At 41.3% G+C, this 21,080-nt stretch overlaps 1 protein-coding gene across 1 annotated transcript in view; it reads right to left on the minus strand.

The window, feature by feature from the left end:
* The window catches only part of lamc3 (laminin, gamma 3), a 574,068-nt gene that overhangs the window by 73,277 nt on the left and 479,711 nt on the right, over nt 1–21,080 (minus strand). Inside the window, exons 13-17 of the mRNA XM_060912770.1 lie at nt 10,599–10,787; nt 3,089–3,340; nt 2,647–2,800; nt 1,381–1,523; nt 665–843 (exon numbers count right to left, since the gene is read on the minus strand). Of these exons, the coding sequence (XP_060768753.1) occupies nt 665–843; nt 1,381–1,523; nt 2,647–2,800; nt 3,089–3,340; nt 10,599–10,787 (917 nt within the window). The remainder of the gene's footprint in view (nt 1–664; nt 844–1,380; nt 1,524–2,646; nt 2,801–3,088; nt 3,341–10,598; nt 10,788–21,080) is intronic.

Genomic DNA, 21,080 nt, shown 5'->3' on the forward strand with positions numbered 1-21,080 from the left:
TTCAGGATGTTGGACAATGTAAATAGTTTTCAGATGGGGATATTAGTTCATTTTCCGGAATGATGGTGTTTAAAACAAGTTTTTCTTCAAGGACAGGGCTGATAAGAAAAAAAAATTAAGATGTTTCTTCTAGTACCTCTGTTACAGATAAGTCACTTGCAACATGCTAAAGACAGTGTGTTAGAAAGAAGTCATTTTTTAAACTGCTATTTTGTTGTAACACACAACCACATTCAAAGCTTATTTGCCAAACTCAAATCATTGTAGCAATCAATCTTTAAATGGAAAAAAATATACAACAGTTGATTCCAGTCCACTGATTTGACTGATCAAGCGTCATTCTAATTGTGCCTACGTTTCCTATAACGGCACTGGGAAATTTCACTATAAAACACTCCAGTGAAACATGTGTCTATGTAATATGTACTATGTAATATGTATCTTTGTTTGTCTGCTTATGTACTGACCAGTGCCTGTCTAATTACCTTGAGCTATTTGAAAATCCTGTTAAGATGGATTCAATTTTTCTCTGATTCTTCCTTGTTACAGGATTCTTATTTTATACTGTTATTCATATTTTGGACCAAACTGTATCAATTTTTCACAAAAGTTTGTTCTTATTAGTGAATATTTGGATTTGCTGTAAGATCAGAAATACACGTACCTGGTCTCTGATGAGACTGTAGCATACAGGGCACTCCTCACATTGGTGTGTCAAGGGGTTTTGGTAGTGGTTCAGCTCACACTTATCACACTTATAACCAACAAAACCTTGGCGACACGAACATGTCCCATTGGTGTGGCACTGCATGGACACTGATCCCATTGGGTCACAATTACAGGCTGCAGTTTTTGAAGACAGACAGGCCAAAGCAAGATGCACATTGAGTGTTCTGAGATACAGCCTTGTAACAGGTTTATGTCTCACACACTTTGCAAATTCACATACTTTATTTTATGTTGCATGTAAGGCTCAATGAAGCCAAAATATGAGAGCATGATATTCTGAATCTTTAGAAAATTATAATATCCAACATGGTATCAGGATTCTAAATTCATGAGAATTTCTACAAGCCAATTCCTGAAATGTTGCATTTTGTTCATGTTGCGGTAAATGTGCAGGGATGGAGGTGTCTTAAGTCTTTATTTGGATGACATGCATTAATTCTGGTACACAACACCATGATGCTCCATGTCATGAATTAGATGTCTGCATTTGACAATAAAATAGGGTTGATACGATTGTCAATAAATCACAGTATTGAAAATCTAATATTCTTATCATAGCATGGAAGACATCATTACTGATAGTACTACACAAATTAGGTCAGTTCTGATCTTTCTTTCTTTTTCTTTTTACATTACTTGTAGATTGTGTACCTCTGCAGCCTCTGGAGGAAAAGCCAAAAAACCCCATTTGACAGGCATCACACATTTTGCCCTCAATACCTGTCTGGCACATACACTGGCCTGTGATTGGGTGGCACGCTGGGGATGAGGAGCCAATGAGATTACAGTTACAGCTGTAATGGAGAAAAAAGAAGCCAGTCAAGAACTCCAGAATTTCCTGGGGATTGTTAAAGTTCTCTGATATCTTTGTTAACTTTGACTCTATATTTCTTAAAATGCATTTTTACAAGCTGATACAAATCTAAAACAGAGCATCACATGTGTATCATCAGTCTTTTCATAGAAAGTCTCTTGTTTTTGTTGCAAAGCCATGAAGTACAGTATAAATGTTTAAACAAAGACATGGTATCATATACTTAGCACTTTTTTGCAAAGCATATGCAAGAAAAAAATCAATGAACTGAGGTTTTATATTTTGAAGTTGATTTGAAGTTGTGATGTGTCGCAAATCACATACTATGCACTATTCTAGACTGCTACTGAGAACAAATACTAATCAGTTCATAATCAGTTTTCCTATTATGGTTAGTGTTTGAATTATAAAAAAAAAAAAATCTCTCATGTCACTTTCAGACCTACTGAAAGATCTGATTTTCTGGATTTTCTAGACTAGGAAATATTTTTCAATGTAAGGTCAGAGTTTATGATTTGAGACACAGCTCATGACAACAGTCACGACCATGGTGGGACACTTTTTAATGAGAGACCGAGCTTGTCATTTTTACATCACTGTGCATTTTACATGTCGATGGACAAAGATGTTTTGGCTTGACTGTACCATCTAGTGAATGTCTTAAAGTTTGGGAAGCCCTGTGTTAGATGGATGGCTTGATGGATGAATAAAGGCAAGTGTATCCACAACTCAGGGTGACACGGTGGTGTAGTGGTTAGCACTGTCACCTCTCAGCAAGAATGTTCTGGGTTTGAGCCCAGTGGCTGATGGGGGCCTTTCTGTGTGGAGTTTGCATGTTCTCTCCGTGTCTGCGTGGATTTCCTCTGGGTGCTCCGATTTCTCCCACAGTCCAAAGACATACAGGTTAGGCTAATTGGTGGCTCTAAATTGACCGTAGGTGTGAATGTGAGTGTGAATGGTTGTTTGTCTCTATGTGTTAGCCCTGCGATGACCTGGTGACTTGTCCAGGGTGTACCCCGCCTCAGCTGGAATAGGCTCCAGCTTGCCTGCGACCCACAGGATAAGCGGCTACAGATAATGGATGGATGGTATCCACAACTCACTTATCACAGCCCAGCCCTGGCCGCAGGTTGAAGTAGCCGAACTCACACTGTCCACAGTCTCTTCCTGTCACATGCCTCAGGCACAGACATCTTCCTGTGCGAGTATCACACTCATTCACTGACCCCAAAGTGCCAGCAGGGTTACAGACACAGGCTGAAAAATCCGGATCACATATGTCTAGTTCAGTATGGTCCAAAAATCTAAAGCCATTTATCAAAAACAAATTTTCAAGTTATTATTTAAATAAGGAATAAAACACAACTGGGCATTTTGTTAATGGAAAATAACCAACAATAGGGTGACATGATATGACCTGAAGTGAAGGGGAGTTATTCTTACCATCCTGAAGATAATTATTTTTAATAATATCATAAAAGTGTTTTATTCCTCTCATACCACTCTTTTGAAAATAAATATATTCATGCATGCAGACACACTCACGCAGACACTTTTGGGAAGGCCTCAGGCTCCTATCCAGAGCATTTCCATAGTAACCGCTTTGACATTTTTCACATTGGTCCCCATCTGTGTTTCCTAAACATTTGAGGCAGCGTCCAGTCACGTGGTCGCACACACCTACAGCATTGGAGTCCGTGTTCTCATTACACTCACACCTTACACACAGCTGCACCTCACCACGCCAGCCAAGTGGGTCACCGTAGAAACCGTCCTCACATAACTCACATCTGATTCCTGTAACACACACATGCACACACACCAATAACATGACAATAACTGGTTCTGTTCACCACTTAGCAATCAATGTTCTGTTGATTCAGGAAATTTTAAAAAAGTATCATTAGAATTATTTGTACATTATTCCAATGCTTAATTTGTGGAGTGGGAGGTCCCGGAACGCAGGAGGTGGGTGGGTCCGACGACTCAAAAAAAAAAAAAAAAAAAACGCTTTAGTGACAGTTAGACAGTAGTATGTCATGATATTATGTTATAAAATATTTTTTATTAGGCTATATATTAAATTATATATTAAATTTATCTTCTAAAATAACAGACTGTACTCATATCACAACCTATTTATTTCACCATTGGAGATCAGATCACACAAGACATGAATTAAATGACTCATTTTAAGGATTTAAGTAGGGTATTTAAAAGCAGTGCCAGCGGAACTTCTTGGCTCAGGTGGATAAGCCGCCATGCCATAATTCCGGGAGCCCGGGTTCGATTCCAACCTGTGGTCATTTTCCGAGCCCTCCCTGTTTTTCTCCTGCTCATTTCCTGTCTCTACACTGTCCTATCCAATAAAGGTGGAAAAAAGACAATAATTTAAAGCAGTGCCAGCAAACATAAGTGCAATCAATTCAAGCAATAGTTAAGAAATAAAGGGTTTACAAAACAAGTTGGAGAATTCATTTAAAAATTTTTAGTAAGCTTTCTTGTTTTTTTGCCATTTTTCCCACAGCGCAAGCTAACGGCTACAAAAAAAACAAAAAACAAAACCTTCTTCTTCTTCTGTCGATTTATTGGCGGTTAACAATCGATGTGTATTACCGCCATCTACCGGGCTGAGGTGTCATCTCAAGGGATATTAATCGTTGCAAATGCCTGCATGAGAATAAATCAAAACTAAGCCTGTAGTCAGACCTTGAGCAGGTCATGTCCTAATAGAATGTTCAAAAAGATATCAATATTATGTCTCGAGCAATGTGTCATCACAACAGTACAGTACAAAGTGAGACACAAGGTCACAGAAGAATTCTAGCCTTCTAGCTGAAATAGTAAAATAGAATGGATTAGAACAGAGATTCTCAAACTGTGGTACGCGTACCACTAGTGGTACGCAGGCTCCATTCTAGTGATACGCCAAAGAATCACTTAATTAAATATAAATAAAAAAAAGTGAAATACTATCCATAATATCCGAATGGATGAAAATATCTTATCAGCCGATGACAAGAAAATGAAAGGAAATACAAATTAAGTTAATAATTTAAAAAAGTTTGCAAGTGCTTCTGGGTAGCCATGCGTAGCGTATGTACGCATTCCCGCCGGTTCCGCTGACAGACGGTTATCTGCCATTGGTAGACTAGGCTGTGATGGGAAAAGGTGGAGGTGGCTTTGCTAATTATGACGAGTAGGACAAAATTACTGTCATGGCTTAAATCCGCGAATGGGAGCGTGGATCAGGAGAGAGGGAGAACTGAAGAGGACGTGTGTGAGCCGAGTGCAGATGCTAACGACAGTGGCAAAACCAGCCCCAGAACTGCTAGCAAACAGCAGAAACCAGTGAGGAGGAAGTATGATGAAAAATACATAAAACTGGGATTCATTTGGAGCGGGACAGAGGAGCTGCCCAGGCCGCAGTGTGTTGTATGCGGGGACGTTCTGAGCAATGAGTCCATGAAACCATTGCATCTCAAACAGCATCTTACAACCAAACACACAGCACTAAAGGACAAACCAATGGATTTTTTTTACGAAAACGTGATGAACTGAAGCAGTCCAAGTCCACCATTTTGTCCTATGGTACACCCGTAGCCAAAGCACAGGAAGCTTCATATCGTGCCAGCCTCCTGATCGCCAGAGCCGGTAAACCGCACACAATCAGGAAACTGCTGTGTTTACCATTAGCCAGAGGGATGACACGTATCAGGGCGGCACAGTGGTGTAGTGGTTAGCGCTGTCGCCTCACAGCAAGAAGGTCCGGGTTCGAGACCCGTGGCCGGCGAGGACCTTCCTGTGTGGAGTTTGCATGTTCTCCCCGTGTCCGCGTGGGTTTCCTCCGGGTGCTCCGGTTTCCCCCACAGTCCAAAGACATGCAGGTTAGGTTAACTGGTGACTCTAAATTGACTGTAGGTGTGAATGGTTGTCTGTGTTTATGTGTCAGCCCTGTGATGACCTGGCGACTTGTCCAGGGTGTACCCCGCCTTTCGCCCGTAGTCAGCTGAGATAGGCTCCAGCTTGCCTGCAACCCTGCCAAAGGATAAAGCAGCTAGAGATAATGAGATGACACGTATCATGTGTGGAGAGAAAGCTGCCAGAGAGTTAAACTTTTATGTGCAATTAATTTTATTTGATTCATTATTTAAGGACAGTGTTTTATTTTCCTATATTTAAACACAGTGTTACTGTTCAAAGTACTGTGCGTAATGTTACAGTGGCCAACAATATTAAATATACTTGTTAAATAAAACCTCCGCCTTGTTTTTAATGAATACTTAGACCTACTACGCTACTGTATTTTAATGTTGGTCATTATGGTGGTACTTGGAGAGCCAAGTACAACCCCAATTCCAAAAAAGTTGGGATAAAGTACAAATTGTAAATAAAAACAGAATGCAATAATTTATAAATCTCAAAAACTGATATTGTATTTGCAATAGAACATAGACAACATGTCAAATGTCGAAAGTGAGACATTTTGAAATCTCATGCCAAATATTGGCTCATTTGAAATTTCATGACAGCAACACATCTCAAAAAAGTTGGGAAGGGCAATAAGAGGCTGGAAAAGTTAAAGGTACAATAAAGGAACAGCTGGAGGACCAAATTGCAACTCATTAGGTCAATTGGCAATAGGTCATTAACATAACTGGGTATAAAAAGAGCATCTTGGAGTGGCAGCAGCTCTCAGAAGTAAAGATGGGAAGAGGATCACCAATACCCCTAATTCTGCACCGACAAATAATGGAGCAATATCAGAAAGGAGTTCGACAGTGTAAAATTGCAAAGAGTTTGAACATATCATCATCTACAGTGCATAATATCATCAAAAGATTCAGAGAATCTGGAAGAATCTCTGTGCGTAAGGGTCAAGGCCGGAAAACCATACTGGGTGCCCGTGATCTTAGGGCCCTTAGACGGCACTGCATCACATACAGGCATGCTTCTGTATTGGAAATCACAAAATGGGCTCAGGAATATTTCCAGAGAACATTATCTGTGAACACAATTCACCGTGCCATCCGCCGTTGCCAGCTAAAACTCTATAGTTCAAAGAAGAAGCCGTATCTAAACATGATCCAGAAGCGCAGACGTCTTCTCTGGGCCAAGGCTCTTTTAAAATGGACTGTGGCAAAGTGGAAAACTGTTCTGTGGTCAGACGAATCAAAATTTGAAGTTCTTTATGGAAATCAGGGACACCGTGTCATTCGGACTAAAGAGGAGAAGGACGACCCAAGTTGTTATCAGCGCTCAGTTCAGAAGCCTGCATCTCTGATGGTATGGGGTTGCATTAGTGCGTGTGGCATGGGCAGCTTACACATCTGGAAAGACACCATCAATGCTGAAAGGTATATCCAGGTTCTAGAGCAACACATGCTCCCATCCAGACGACATCTCTTTCAGCGAAGACCTTGCATTTTCCAACATGACAATGCCAAACCACATACTGCATCAATTACAGCATCATGGCTGCGTAGAAGAAGGGTCCGGGTACTGAACTGGCCAGCCTGCAGTCCAGATCTTTCACCCATAGAAAACATTTGGCGCATCATAAAACGGAAGATATGACAAAAAAGACCTAAGACAGTTGAGCAGCTAGAATCCTACATTAGACAAGAATGGGTTAACATTCCTATCCCTAAACTTGAGCAACTTGTCTCCTCAGTCCCCAGACGTTTACAGACTGTTGTAAAGAGAAAAGGGGATGTCTCACAGTGGTAAACATTGCCTTGTCCCAACTTTTTTGAGATGTGTTGTTGTCATGAAATTTAAAATCACCTAATTTTTCTCTTTAAATTATGCATTTTCTCAGTTTAAACATTTGATATGTCATCTATGTTCTATTCTGAATAAAATATGGAATTTTGAAACTTCCACATCATTGCATTCCGTTTTTATTTACAATTTGTACTTTGTCCCAACTTTTTTGGAATCGGGGTTGTATTTTCTGAGGTGGTACTTGGTGAAAAAAGTTTGAGAACCACTGGAGTAGAATATTAACAATATTAAGAGATGTATGCTTGAGTCAATCCTTGCTCTTCTTGATGTGTATTGGTGCTCAGAGGGCGGGCATGCCCTATCAGCCCTCGTCCCACCTCACCGGAGCTTAGAGAAACTCCGGCCAAATTGTCTAGAATTTGTGTAACCAAACAAAAATCTTCCCGTAAACCAATTATGAGGATAACCAAACAAAATCTTCCCGTAAACCAATTACGAGGATAACCAAACAAAATCTTCCCATAAACCAATTACGATGATAACCAAACAAAATCTTCCCATAAACCAATTACGAGGATAACCAGACAAAATCTTCCCATAAACCAATTACGATGATAAACAAACAAAATCTTCCCGTAAACCAATTACGAGGATAACCAAACAAAAATCTTCCCGTAAACCAATTACGAGGATAACCAAACAAAAAATCTTCCCATAAACCAATTACGAGGATAACCAAGCAAAATCTTCCCGTAAACCAATTATGAGGATAACCAAACAAAATCTTCCCATAAACCAATTATGAGGATACGAGGATCTTCCCATGAAACCCTTCATGAGGATAAACAAATAAACAAGTCATTGCAGACTGATTATAAAAAAAAACCAAACTAAATTCTATTTGCTAGTTGAGTGCCCTTTAAATACTGTGTTAGAGCTGTTACTGCTGATTGTGTGAATGGCTGACTTAATAAGTTATCTATAGTTACAGATTTTCTTAATGTTCTCCCCATCTTCTCTCTTTCACTGGAATACTGTGTACAGTGTATAAGAACATGCTCAACCTTTTCTACTTCTCCATAGTGTGCACAGGCCCCAGAATGATGTTTCCCTATTGTATACGACCCACTATTTAGACTTGTGTGTCCTATCCTCAGCCTCGTCAACCAAACCTCCTCCTGTCATTTCAGTTCACCACCCCTTCTAAACACCACCTCCTTTTGTAAATTATATAGATGCCTTCCTTTCTCCTCTGTATTCCATCTCTCCTGCCACATTTTGTTGATGTTGTCTTTAATTATTACTTTAATTTCTGCCTTGCTTAATGGGACTTCTAACTCAACCTCATTTGCCTTGATGGCCTCTTTGGCCATTTTATCCACTTTCTCATTACCCTCAACCCCCTTATGAGCTGGAACCCATGTGAACTGAATAAAAGTTTTATGTTGATTTATCTTAAATACGAGATGATTAATTTCATCTAAGAGATCTTGTCAGCATGTAGATTTTCCACTCTGGATACTATTTAAGGAAGACATAGAATCTGATCAAATAACTGCTTTACAAGGCTTCACCTCCTCCACCCACTGCAGGGCCAGTATAATAGCCATCATTTCTGCTGAAAAAATTGACAAGTGATCTGACGTCCTTTTCCCAATACTTATATTGTAGCTGGGGATGAATACTGCTGCTCCTGTCTTACCAGTTTCGTCTTTAGAAGCATCTGTATATATCTGTACAAAAAACCCGGTGTTCTATTGAGCGGAAGTATACACCCCATGTCCCTCCCTCTTCCCCTTTCACATAGATTTTGTGGATGTCATAGGAGAGAAATCAACAACAGATATCAAAATCAAAACCGAACACTAAACAAATTTTATTTACTTATTTAATTTATTGTTTGATTTTTTTTCCCTTTGTGATGGTCATGGAGGTGATCTGATCCATTTAAATAGTTGCCGGAACACCGAATGAAATGAAAATAGCTGCCGGATCCGACAACGGAGGTTACGGATCTTGTTCCGTCATGTTTCAGCTCAAATTAAGCCCTGCATTATTTGTAATATAAAGTATAGAGTAGAGTGGGAGGAAAAGCCCCCCTTAAGGAAAATTCAGTTTTTCTCCAAGTTGAAATGAACCATGTGTTTAGTTTTAATCATAGTTTTTGACAACAGTGATATGAACAATAATGCCACCTAAAGTTTGCCTAAAGTTAATACTTAATTTTTTTTTTTAACAAAAACAAACATTGTGCCAAGGGGGCCTTCCCCCCAGTGGGGTAAAAGGCCCCCCGAGGTGGGGCAATAGGCCCCCTCACTCAAAAAAAGCTGTTTGGATAGCAAAAGTGTTTACTTAAGCCTATAATGTGAAAGAAACAAGAAAATATCCCTGAATTAATGAATAGATGCATTATTTTATTATATTTCGCATTTTAATTTCAATATAATTTTGTGTGGATTGAACATGAATTAACAAAGAACAAGTGCATCAATAAATAATGCTAATTGAATCAATGAATTCATTAGCTATCTGCTATTCAGAAATGTATGAAATACAGTAATTATGATAAAAGGAAACGATGCCCCCTGGGGGCCATTTACCCTGCCATTAAGGGGGCGCTTTACCCCACAGACTACACTTTTACAAAAAAGGGTCTTACTTTCAAAATGTGATTCAACTTTTTATATCTAATGTATTTTTTTTAACGTACTGACTTGTCTACTCATACCACATACACAGCTGTGATATCTGATGAAATAGCAGCTATCTAAATACAGTTTTACTGATATCTGAAAATTATATCACTTACCATGAAATTTGATTTCTCTCCGCTGCATTGCTGATATGTGATCCACAGTGGATATTTGTATATCCCCATTGTCAAGCCAGTTCATAGCAACAATAGAAATGTAACTTTGCGCCATCTGGTGGTTATTTTGGGTAAAACAGGCCAGGGGCGTATTACCCCACAGGGGCGTATTACCCCACTCTACTCTATTTATACAAGGAGACTCAATACCCTATGGCTTTGGATTGGACGCATGAGGTCATGTGACACGTACTAACTCACCTGTTTTTCATATCTATACAGAATACTACAAGAAACTTTTTAATCACCACTTCTTACTCCTAAAATTATTCTGATGTTCAAATGGAAGCCAAGTTCAGTCAAGTTTCACTTCAGTACTGTGGCTCTTTTAGTAAAGCTTTAAAAAATGGGCTATAGGAAAACTAAGTGCATATTTTAATTTGTTACTGGAAATGCTGAAATGACAGGATAACATTCTTTGTGTGGAATATTATAAAAATAGAGTAAACTGTGACTCACCCCTTTGTCCTGCTGGGCAACTGGTACATACCACCTCCCCTGTCTCTGGCACCTGGGCACAAGTGGTACGGCCTGGGCAGGGGCAGGGCGCACAGTCTCCTGGGCTGCCAGTCAGTGCGTTCCCATAGTAACCATCCCCACAACGCTCACAAGAGGCACCGGTTGTGAAGTCTTTGCAGTCACAAACACCTGGATCACACACACACACACACACACACACACACACACACACACTTTTTAATGTATTAATATAAAAATACACACAGGAGGATCAAAATACCAGATAGACTGTATACACACTTGATGAGCACATCCACCCTTTCATGCCCAGGATGACACTGACTTCATACACACATTCAGAAGAGCTAGAACACACACACACACACACACACACACACACCCCTATATGCATGCACGTGCTTTGCAGGAGAGCACAAGCCTCATGAATGCAATGACTCTCTCTGGTAACAGAATTTGTGTGTCAGGACAGCTGAGAAATGTGATACTGGGCGAACATGTGGCAACCATTTGGGTTCTGACCACATCCTTGCACACTGTCAGATACCTTTACAAGAAACACACACACACACACCATCACAGAACACATCCCTGACAAGGGAACATGTTATTGATAAGCTCTACTGACAGATTCAGGGCAGAACATATACCACCTTTTTTGAACAGTAGAGGGCATTGTATCATTACTATTCAAAAAAGGAGCAATATGAGAAAGTGGTGGGGGATGGGGAGGAAGGGAGATATAAAATAAAGACAGAGAGAGAGAGCAAGGCAAGCCCATGTGTGGCCAATTCAGAATCTAAATCCAGCCCGTCTGTAATTGCGTTAGAGACACATTTGGAGAAAGATGAATCGAAAGGAAAAATGCAAAAGGGGGAAAAAACAGACAAACAAGATGCCACACAAACCCCTGGGGCCAACCACGTCCCATGCCTGATTCCAGTATCAAAAAGGAAAAAACATCCCAAACATCATTCTTTTTATAGCCTTGTTTGCTTGACTCCTTACGGACAGGGTCCTAAAATTGATTTTAAGTCATGTCTGTCAGAATCAAATCCTACGCTCTGATAGTATTGCATACAGGCCTGAACTATGGATGTGTGAATGACTCTCTAGTGATTTTGTTATGCAACTAAAAAGAGACAAGATACTTTGATGATATTTCAGTGGTTGTGAGTTTAAATCCCAGGACTGTCATAGAGCTGTCATTTTGTCTTTGAGCAGAACGCTTAACCCCCACCTGGTCAGCTGGTCAGATTGCATTCAGCCAATCTTATGAGTCACTTTGGGAAGGGAGGGAAACATGATCCAAATTAATTAAAAAAAAAAAGAACGGGCGAGACAGAAACTGACCCAGGAAATCATGTAATTATCGAGCTGTCTGTCAACATAGACAGTACATAAATCCTGAATTAATCCAATTATTGATTTCCTGCCCATACAGGTCCATAAAGATGGAAACATCAAAAGAAATCTCATACATTGTGAAGTCAATATGTGTATATTGAGTTAAATATATTTATACTAGGGGGCGGCATGGTGGTGTAGTGGTTAGCACTGTTGCCTCACAGCAATAAGGTTCTGGGTTCGAGCCCAGCGGCTGACGAGGGCCTTCCTGTGTGGAGTTTGCATGTTCTCCCTGTGTCTGCATGGGTTTCCTCCAGGTGCTCCGGTTTCCCCCACAGTCCAAAGACATGCAGGTTAGGCTAATTGGTGGCTCTAAATTGGCTGTGAGTGTGAATGGTTGTTTGTCTCAATGTGTCAGCCCTGTGATGACCTGATGACTTGTCCACGGTGTACCCCGCCTCTCGCCCATAGTCAGCTGGGATAGGCTCCAGCTTGCCTGTGACCCTGTAGAACAGGATAAGTGGCTACAGATAATGGATGGATGGATATATTTATAGTTCCTCTGTGCTTATATTTCCTAGGACATGGTCAAATCAAACATCCTTTCAACACATTTAGTACTGTATGAATTTGGTTGTAGAAGTGTAATGAATTGGAGTTCCACTAGCTGATGTTACCCAGAAGAGGCTGGGCTGTCCTAAGGCTTCATGTTCATGCTGTCTCAGGGAGATTTTATTTGCCTTTGTTGCCTCTGGCTTACTCAAAAGGGATTTAAATCTACTTCTGGCATTCTGTAAAGCTGTATACAAATAAAATTTAGGTTTATATACTTATCCACATTAGTCAGAACTTCCACACAACTACTCAATCATGTAATTATCCAGCTGTTGGTAAAACATTGTTTGGTCTTTTTCTAATCTTCAGCTGTCCAATTTCATTGAGCCTATGCCCTCTATAGCCTCAGATTCCTGTTCTTGGCTGACAGGAGAAGAACCCCATGTGGTCTTGTTGTTGTAACCCATCTGCTGCAAGGGTTGATGTTTTATATGTTCTGCTGCATCCATGCTTATAAAGGGTGGTTATTTGAGTTTCCAGATCCTTCCTGTCAGTTTGAATCAGTCTGGCCATTCTCACCAGACCTCTCTCAACAACAAAGTGCGTCTGCTGAAAGAACTGCTGTTGTGCATGAAAATCCCAGGAGATCAGCAATTTCTGAAATACTGTCAGCAACAACCATGGCACAGTCAGAGTCACTGAGATCACATTTCCTCCATTCTGATGTGAACATTAAATAAAAGTACTGACCTGTATCCACATCATTTTATGTATTGTATTGCTGCTGCCGACTGATTGGCTGATTGGCTGCATGAATGAGCATACACGTACACCTGTTCCTACATAAGTGGCTGGTGAGTGTCTTCTTCTCATAAGAATTTCTCAAACAGCTTAAAATCGTTTGTCTCAGTTTCACAGTAATGTGTTAGTAAACAGAAAATAGATAAGTACACTTTTACAACTTCCTGTAGGCACATATTCTAAATCCTAAATGGAAATAAATAGTAAGAAAGGGGACAATACTGAGGTAGCCCTGAGACTCATATTCATAAATATAAGTCTTTAAACAGCAAACAAACAAGCAAATTAAGAATTAAAAAGAATAAAAAAAGAATAAAAAAGAGATTAATGAAACATGAAGCAGTAGCAATAAGAATGCCAAAGGTGACTATTATTTTATTCTCTGACTGTGGCTTTGAATGTTAGTTACAGTATTTGTTAATATTGTCTTGGGTATAATGATGCATAGCAAATGGCCTTAAGACTGTTATTAACTGTGCTTCTCCCTTTGTTATCAAGAAATCAATCCAGACCCGGCAATTACAGTAAGAAAAGAAAGAAACAAAAAGAATAGAGGCGATTTTCCCCCTAATTTCACCTTGTTTTTAATCTGCTGAGGTGAGAAAGGGAGTGGGGATGAAAAAGTGGAGTTACTGTTACTACTCCAAAGTTAATTTATTTTGAAATAGCAACATATCCTGAAGTGTTTTCTCTTATACCACAGCAAATGATCACAATTTTATATACAATTGTGGTCAGAAATTTACATACAGTAACATGAATGTCATCTTGGATATGAATGTCATGGCAATATTTGGGCTTTCAGTAATTTCTTTGAACTGTTCTTTTTCTGTGGCAGAATGTACAGCATACATCTTTAATAAAAAAACACTAGAATTTGGTGCACAAGTTTTAATTTTCTTTGGGTTTTCTGAAAATCAACACAGGGTCAAAATTATACATACAGGGTCAAACATTTATATACATTCACTTAGATCAGGGCTTTTCAAAGTGTGGGGCGCGCCCCCCCTGGGGGGCGCCAGAGTTCTTCAGGGGGGGTGCAACGTGAGAGACAAAATGGATCGATTTTTAGTACCTAAAGCTACAGGGAGTGAGGAGACGGCCAAGCAAAAAAACAGAGCCTCCAGGATGTTGCGATTTGCAACTTCAGCGCAAATTCAACCAATCCCCGCGAATTCAGGGCGGTGTTGCAATTATATCCAATCACCGCAACTTTCCCGCAAATTTGACCAATCGTTGGCATCGTCTTGAGGTGACATCGACAAACTACCTTCTGCCTTACTTCCGGATGTCTATGTTCAAGAGAAGCAGCATGCGCGCAGTGTTGCCAGATTGGCAGTTTCAAGTGCATTTTGGCGGGTTTTGAATATATTTTGGACTGGAAAACGTCAGCAGTATCTGGCAACATTGCATGATGTGTGAGTCAGTGTTTATGTATGCTTAAATTCTGTTACTGAAAGTGTGTTATGTTTACAGTGAAGGACTGTGTGCACTTTTTTTTTACTTAATACAAGAAATTAATGGATGCCAACATTTTTGCCAAAATGGTATTTTATTTTCCATTGTTTAGGCAGCTTCAGAATCACACTGTGAGATTCTGTTCAAATTGTTTTTTTTCTTCTATGAAGCCTGAGCCATTTATTTTATTAGTTTATAATTATTGTTTAATTTAGTATTCAGGAGAGACTGCCTGCACACGGTACTAGTATTAATAGTTTTTTTTCTTACATGAAAGCTGAGGCATTTATATTATATTTTAAGGTAACTTCATGTTGTGCTGTGAGGTTCTATGCACTTTAACTTTTGAACCAACAGGTGCATTTGGATAAGTAAAGCCTATTTTTCTGCATTTTTGTAGTCCGGGTAATCTTTTATATTGGTAAAGTTGTTTATAGGACCATTTCTCAGTGTCTTTGTTTTTTTAATCAATAGTTTTTCAGTAATAACTTAATATTTAACATATCACTCAATTTTAATCACAAAAAGAGAAAATCGCAACAATTTCTCGCAACTTTCACTTCCTCCTGCAATGTAATCGCAACAAAAACCTAAAAAACACCACAACTTTCATCGCAATTTTTTTGGAAACCCCTGCAACATCAGACATTTTAGCCCACAACAATCACAAAAAAGGCCCGCGGAATCCTGGGGGACTGGAAAAAGAAGGAAGTATGACCACAATTATTTAAAGTTTGGATTTTCATGGACTGGATCTGAAGATTCTACACTGCCACAGTGTGTTGTCTGCCAAGAGGTGCTAGCTAACGATGCTATGAGATGTTTAAAATGTGTAAAACAAGATGTTTTAAAAAGCACAGATGTTTAAAATGTGAAAAAGAAAAAAATAATGTGTACAACAACCATTTTTTTTTAAATACAAATGGAACATTAAGTATAGCAACAACAAAAATTGTAAGGGGGGGCGCTGTTGTTTATTTGCTCTCCGAGGGGGGGCTGACTCTCCCACACTTTGAAAACCCCTGACTTGGATCATTAATTCAGAGGTGCTGAAACTTCCAAAATGTCTTTTATCTTGCTAAGACTGAGGTCTCTTAACTTCCTGTTAGTCATCATGATTGACTACAGCTGGTAGCTTCTCTGTGCCTTCATAAAAAGGGTTTGTTTACAGCACTCATTGGCTTGACCAACACACAATACAATGGGAAAGTCCAAGAAACTCAGTGCAGATCTGAGAAAGAGGATCTATATACCATAGCATTGAAGGTGTGCTGTGGTATCTTACACCAAGATGTTAGCAGCAGATCCTTTAAGTCCTGCAAGTTGTGAGGTCGGGCCTCAGTGGATTAGACTTGTTTGTCCAGGACATCCCACAGATGCTATATTGGATTGAGATCTTGGGAATTTGCAAGCCAAGTCAACACCTTGAACCCTTTGTCATGTTCCTCAAATCATTCCTGAACAGTTTTTGTAGTGTGGTAGGGTGCATTATCTTGGTGAAAGAGGCCACTGCCATTAGGGAATACTATTGCCATGATGGGGTGTGTTTGGTCTGGAAATAATGTTTTGGTAGGTAGTACATGTTAAAGTAACACCTACATAGAATTCCAGGACCCAGGGTTTCCCGGCAGAACATTACCCAGAGCTTCACATTGCCTCAGCCAGCTTGCCTTCTTCTCATAGTGCATCCTGGTGCCACCTCTTCCCCAGGTAAGTAATGCAAATGCACCTGGTTTTCCACATGATGTAAAAGAAAATATGATTCTTCATACCAGGCCACCTTCTTTCATTGCTCCATGGTCTAGTTCTGATGCTCACACGCCCATTGTAGGCATTTTTGGCAGTGGACAGCAGTCAGCATAGGCACTCTGACTGTTCTATGGCTATGCAGCCCCATATGCAGCAAGCTGCAATGCACTGTTTGTTCTGAAACCTTTCTATCACAGGCAGCATTAACTTTTTCAGCAATTTGTGTGACAGTAGCTCTTCTGTTGGATTGGACCAGGTGGGCTAGCCTTCGCTGCTCCCCACACACATCTATGAGCCTTGGGCCTCCATGACCCTATTCATGAGTTCACTGGTTCTCCTTCCTTGGACCACATTTGGTAGGTTCTAACCACTGCATATTGCGAACACCCCACAAGACCTGTTTTGGAAATGCTCTGACCAATCACAATTTGGGCCTTGGGAAAATTGCTCAGATCCTTACGCTTGCCCATTTTTCCTGCTATCACCACTTCAACTTCGAGAACTGACTGTTCACTTGCTACCTATATATCCCACCAATTGACAGGTGGCAATGTCATGAGATAATCAGTGTTATTCAGTTCACCCCAGCAGTGGTTTTAATGCTATGGCTGATTAGTGTGTGTGTGTGTGTGTGTGTGTGTGTGAAAATACATATATGTACAGTGGTGCTTGAAAGTTTGTGAACCCTTTTGAATTTTCTATATTTCTGCATGGGCGGCACGGTGGTGTAGTGGTTAGCGCTGTCGCCTCACAGCAAGAAGGTCCTGGGTTCGAGCCCCGGGGCAGGCGAGGACCTTTCTGTGTGGAGTTTGCATGTTCTCCCCGTGTCCGCGTGGGTTTCCTCCAGGTGCTCCGGTTTCCCCCACAGTCCAAAGACATGCAGGTTAGGTTAACTGGTGACTCTAAATTGACCGTAGGTGTGAATGTGAGTGTGAATGGTTGTCTGTGTCTATGTGTCAGCCCTGTGATGACCTGGCGACTTGTCCAGGGTGTACCCCGCCTTTCGCCCGTAGTCAGCTGGGATAGGCTCCAGCTTGCCTGCGACCCTGTAGAAGGATAAAGCGGCTAGAGATAATGAGATGAGATGAGATATTTCTGCATAAATATGACCTAAAACAACATCAGACTTTCACACAAGTCCTAAAAGTAGATAAAGAGAACCCAGTTAAACAAATGAGACAAAAATATTACATTTAGTCATTTATTTATTGAGGAAAATAATCCAATATTACATCTCTGTGAGTGGCAAAAGTATGTGAACCTCTAGGATCTCATCATCTCTAGCCACTTTATCCTGTTCTACAGGGTCACAGACAAGCTGGAGCCTATCCCAGCTGACTACAGGAGAAAGGTGGGGTACACCCTGGACAAATCGCCAGGTCATCACAGGGCTGACACATGGACACAGACAACCATTCACACTCAGTCAATTTAAAGTCAGCAGTTAACCTAACCTGCATGTCTTTGGACTGTGGGGCAAACCGGAGCACCCAGAGGAAACCCATGCGGGCAACATGCAAACTCTGCACAGAAAGGCCCTCACCGGCCATGGGGCTTGAACCCAGACCTTCTTGCTGTGAGGCGACAGCGCTAACCACTACACCACTGTGCCACCCCTACCTCTAGGATTAGCAGTTAATTTGAAGGTGAAATTAGAGTCAGGAGTTTTCAATCAAGGGGATGACAATCAGGTGTGAGTGGGCACCCTGTTTTATTTTTAAAGAACCAGGGCTCTATCAAAGTCTGATCTTCACAGCACATGTTTGTGGAAGTGTATCATGGCACGAACAAAGGAGATTTCTGAGGACCTCAGAAAAAGCGTTGTTGATGCTCATCAGGCTGGAAAAAGTTACAAAACCATCTCTAAAGAGTTTGGACTCCACCAATCCACAGTCAGACAGATTGTGTGCAAATGGAGGAAATTCAAGACCATTGTTACCCTCCCCAGGAGTGGTCGACCAACAAAGATCACTCCAAGAGCAAGGCGTGTAATAGTCGGCGAGGTCAAAAAGGACCCCAGGGTAACTTCTAAGCAACTGAAGGCCTCTTTCACATTGGCTAATGTTAATGTTCATGAGCCCACCATTAGGAGAACACTGAATGGTGTGCATGGCAGGGTTGCAAGGAGAAAGCCACTGCTCTCCAAAAGGAACATTGCTGCTCGTCTGCAGTTTGCTAAAGATCATGTGGACTAGCCAGAAGGCTATTGAAAAAATGTTTTGTGGCTGGATGAGACCAAAATAGAACTTTTTGGTTTAAATGAGAAGTGTTATGTTTGGAGAAAGGAAAACACTGCATTCCAGCATAAGAACCTTATCCCATCTGTGAAACATAGTGGTGGTAGTATCATGGTTTGAGCCTGTTTTGCTGCATCTGGGTCAGGACAGCTTGCCATCATTGATGGAACAATGAATTCTGAATTACACCAGCAAATTCAAAAGGAAACTGCCAGGACATCTGTCCATGAACTGAATTTCAAAAGAAGGTGGGTCATGCAGCAAGACAACAACCCTAAGCACACAAGTTGTTCTCCCAAAGAATGGTTAAAGAAGAATAAAGTTAATGTTTTGGAATGGCCAAGTCAAAGTCTTGACCTTAATCCAATGGAAATGTTGTGGAAGGACCTGAAGCGAGCAGTTCATGTGAGGAAATCCACCAACATCCCAGAGTTGAAGCTGTTCTGTATGGAGGAATGGGTTAAAATTTCTCCAGTAACTGCTCAACAGTTACTGGAAATGTTTAGTTGCAGTTATTGCTGCACAAGGGGGTCACACCAGATACTGAAGGCAAAGGTTCACATACTTTTGCCACTCACAGATATGTAATATTGGATCATTTTCCTGTATGCACCACTGTACATATAATTACTTTAAAGCCCACATGGAGGTCTAACTTGGTTTCAAATAATTTCACTTTTTCTTTCTTAAAACTATATTTGACTCTTAAGGTGGCAACTTGAAGGGTGTAGTTACTGCGAGTTGCATTCATAATGCATTTTCTCATCTTCCCACATACACACAGGCAAATGAGCATGGTATCTCTAGAACACTCAAAGCCTCTTGACTGTACCTGACTAAAGAAAAGAATGTTGAAGATGGAGCCAGAGAGTGTGCGAGAGACTGCCTTTAATGAAAAAAAAAAAGCTGTTCATCAGGAAGAATGTAGTCTTTAAATAAATATTTGAGCTTGGGGGGATGGTACACTTCCCATTTTCCTGCATCTCTACTATTTCAGTTTATTTGTTCTGCTAAATTAGATTTAAGAGGTATTTGGTTTTTCAGGTTTTGGGGAAGACATTCTCTACATATGAGTGTGTGCAGACTGAACAATTTCAAACAACACTCAGGGCAATACATTAATAAAAAGAAAAGGCCTCAAAAGTTGGCACATAACATACAGCAAAAAATGCACTCTTCAAAGCTGGAAAGTGAAGCCGCAGCATGCTGAGTAAATTCAATTAAAAACTTTGATTCATTCTTAACAAAATGCAGATCATGGGGTATTAATTAATTTAAAGATTATCTGTTATTTACTGACTGTGGCAGCAGGGGCGTGGTCAAGTGTCGGTCTGTGAATGGAGGGTGGAGTCAGGGAAGGTTAGTGGCAGAATCACTGCACCTGACGTGAATTAACCTGTGTTTGTGTGTCTCCCCCAGTGACCTCGCCCTTTAAAAGGAGAGAGAGCGCAGAGAAAGGAAGCTCTCCCCAACCTGGACACTTGTGTGCGTGCGTGTCTGACTGGGAGAGTGTGAAAGGGAAAGCTGAAAAGCTAAAATGAAAAGTTTTTTGTAAGACTCAGTTCTGGCCTGCCGTGCTTCTGTGCTCCACCCACCTTCAACAATCCTTACAGTGGTGCCGAAACCTGGGAGGGAGTACAGAAGAGAACAGCCCCATGGAGTCCTCCCCCTTCAAGGACCTGGTCCATGCCCTCACCATGGCCCAACAGAGCCAGCACCAGGTGCTGGTCACCCGCCGGAAGGAGCAGGAACAATGTTTTGAAGCCCTGGTGCTGGCGCAGCAGGAAGATCGCCAGGCGTTCCGGCACCACCTCGTGTTGGTGGGGTCTGGCACCTCCTCGTGTTGGTGGGGTCCACCATCACCGCCATGGACACTCCCCACCTCAACCTAACGAAGATGGGTCCGCAGGATGATCCCAAAGCCTTCCTCGCTCTTTTTGAGCAGGCAGCAGAGGCGTGGGGTTGGCCGGTGGGACAGCATATGGCGTGCCTCCTCTCCCTGCAAACAGGTGAGGCACAGCTGGCCACGCTACAACTCCCTGCCGACAGCCGGCTGGTCTACACCGACCTCTGCAGAGCCGTCCTCCAAAGCATGGGGTGCACCCTGGAGCAGCAACGGCAGCGTTTCCATGTGCTGCGCCTGGAGGAGGTCGGCCGGCCATTCGCATTTGGCCAGCAACTCCAGGACGCCTGCCAGCGGTGGCTGAGGGCCGACAACCGCGACGCCGAGGGAATCGTCAACCTGGTGGCACTGGAGCAATTCATCACCCGACTTCTGGAAGGAACAGCAGAGTGGGTCCAGTGCCATCACCCAGCG

Source organism: Neoarius graeffei, chromosome 28 (genome assembly GCF_027579695.1).
Source record: "Neoarius graeffei isolate fNeoGra1 chromosome 28, fNeoGra1.pri, whole genome shotgun sequence".
Taxonomy (NCBI): domain Eukaryota; kingdom Metazoa; phylum Chordata; class Actinopteri; order Siluriformes; family Ariidae; genus Neoarius; species Neoarius graeffei.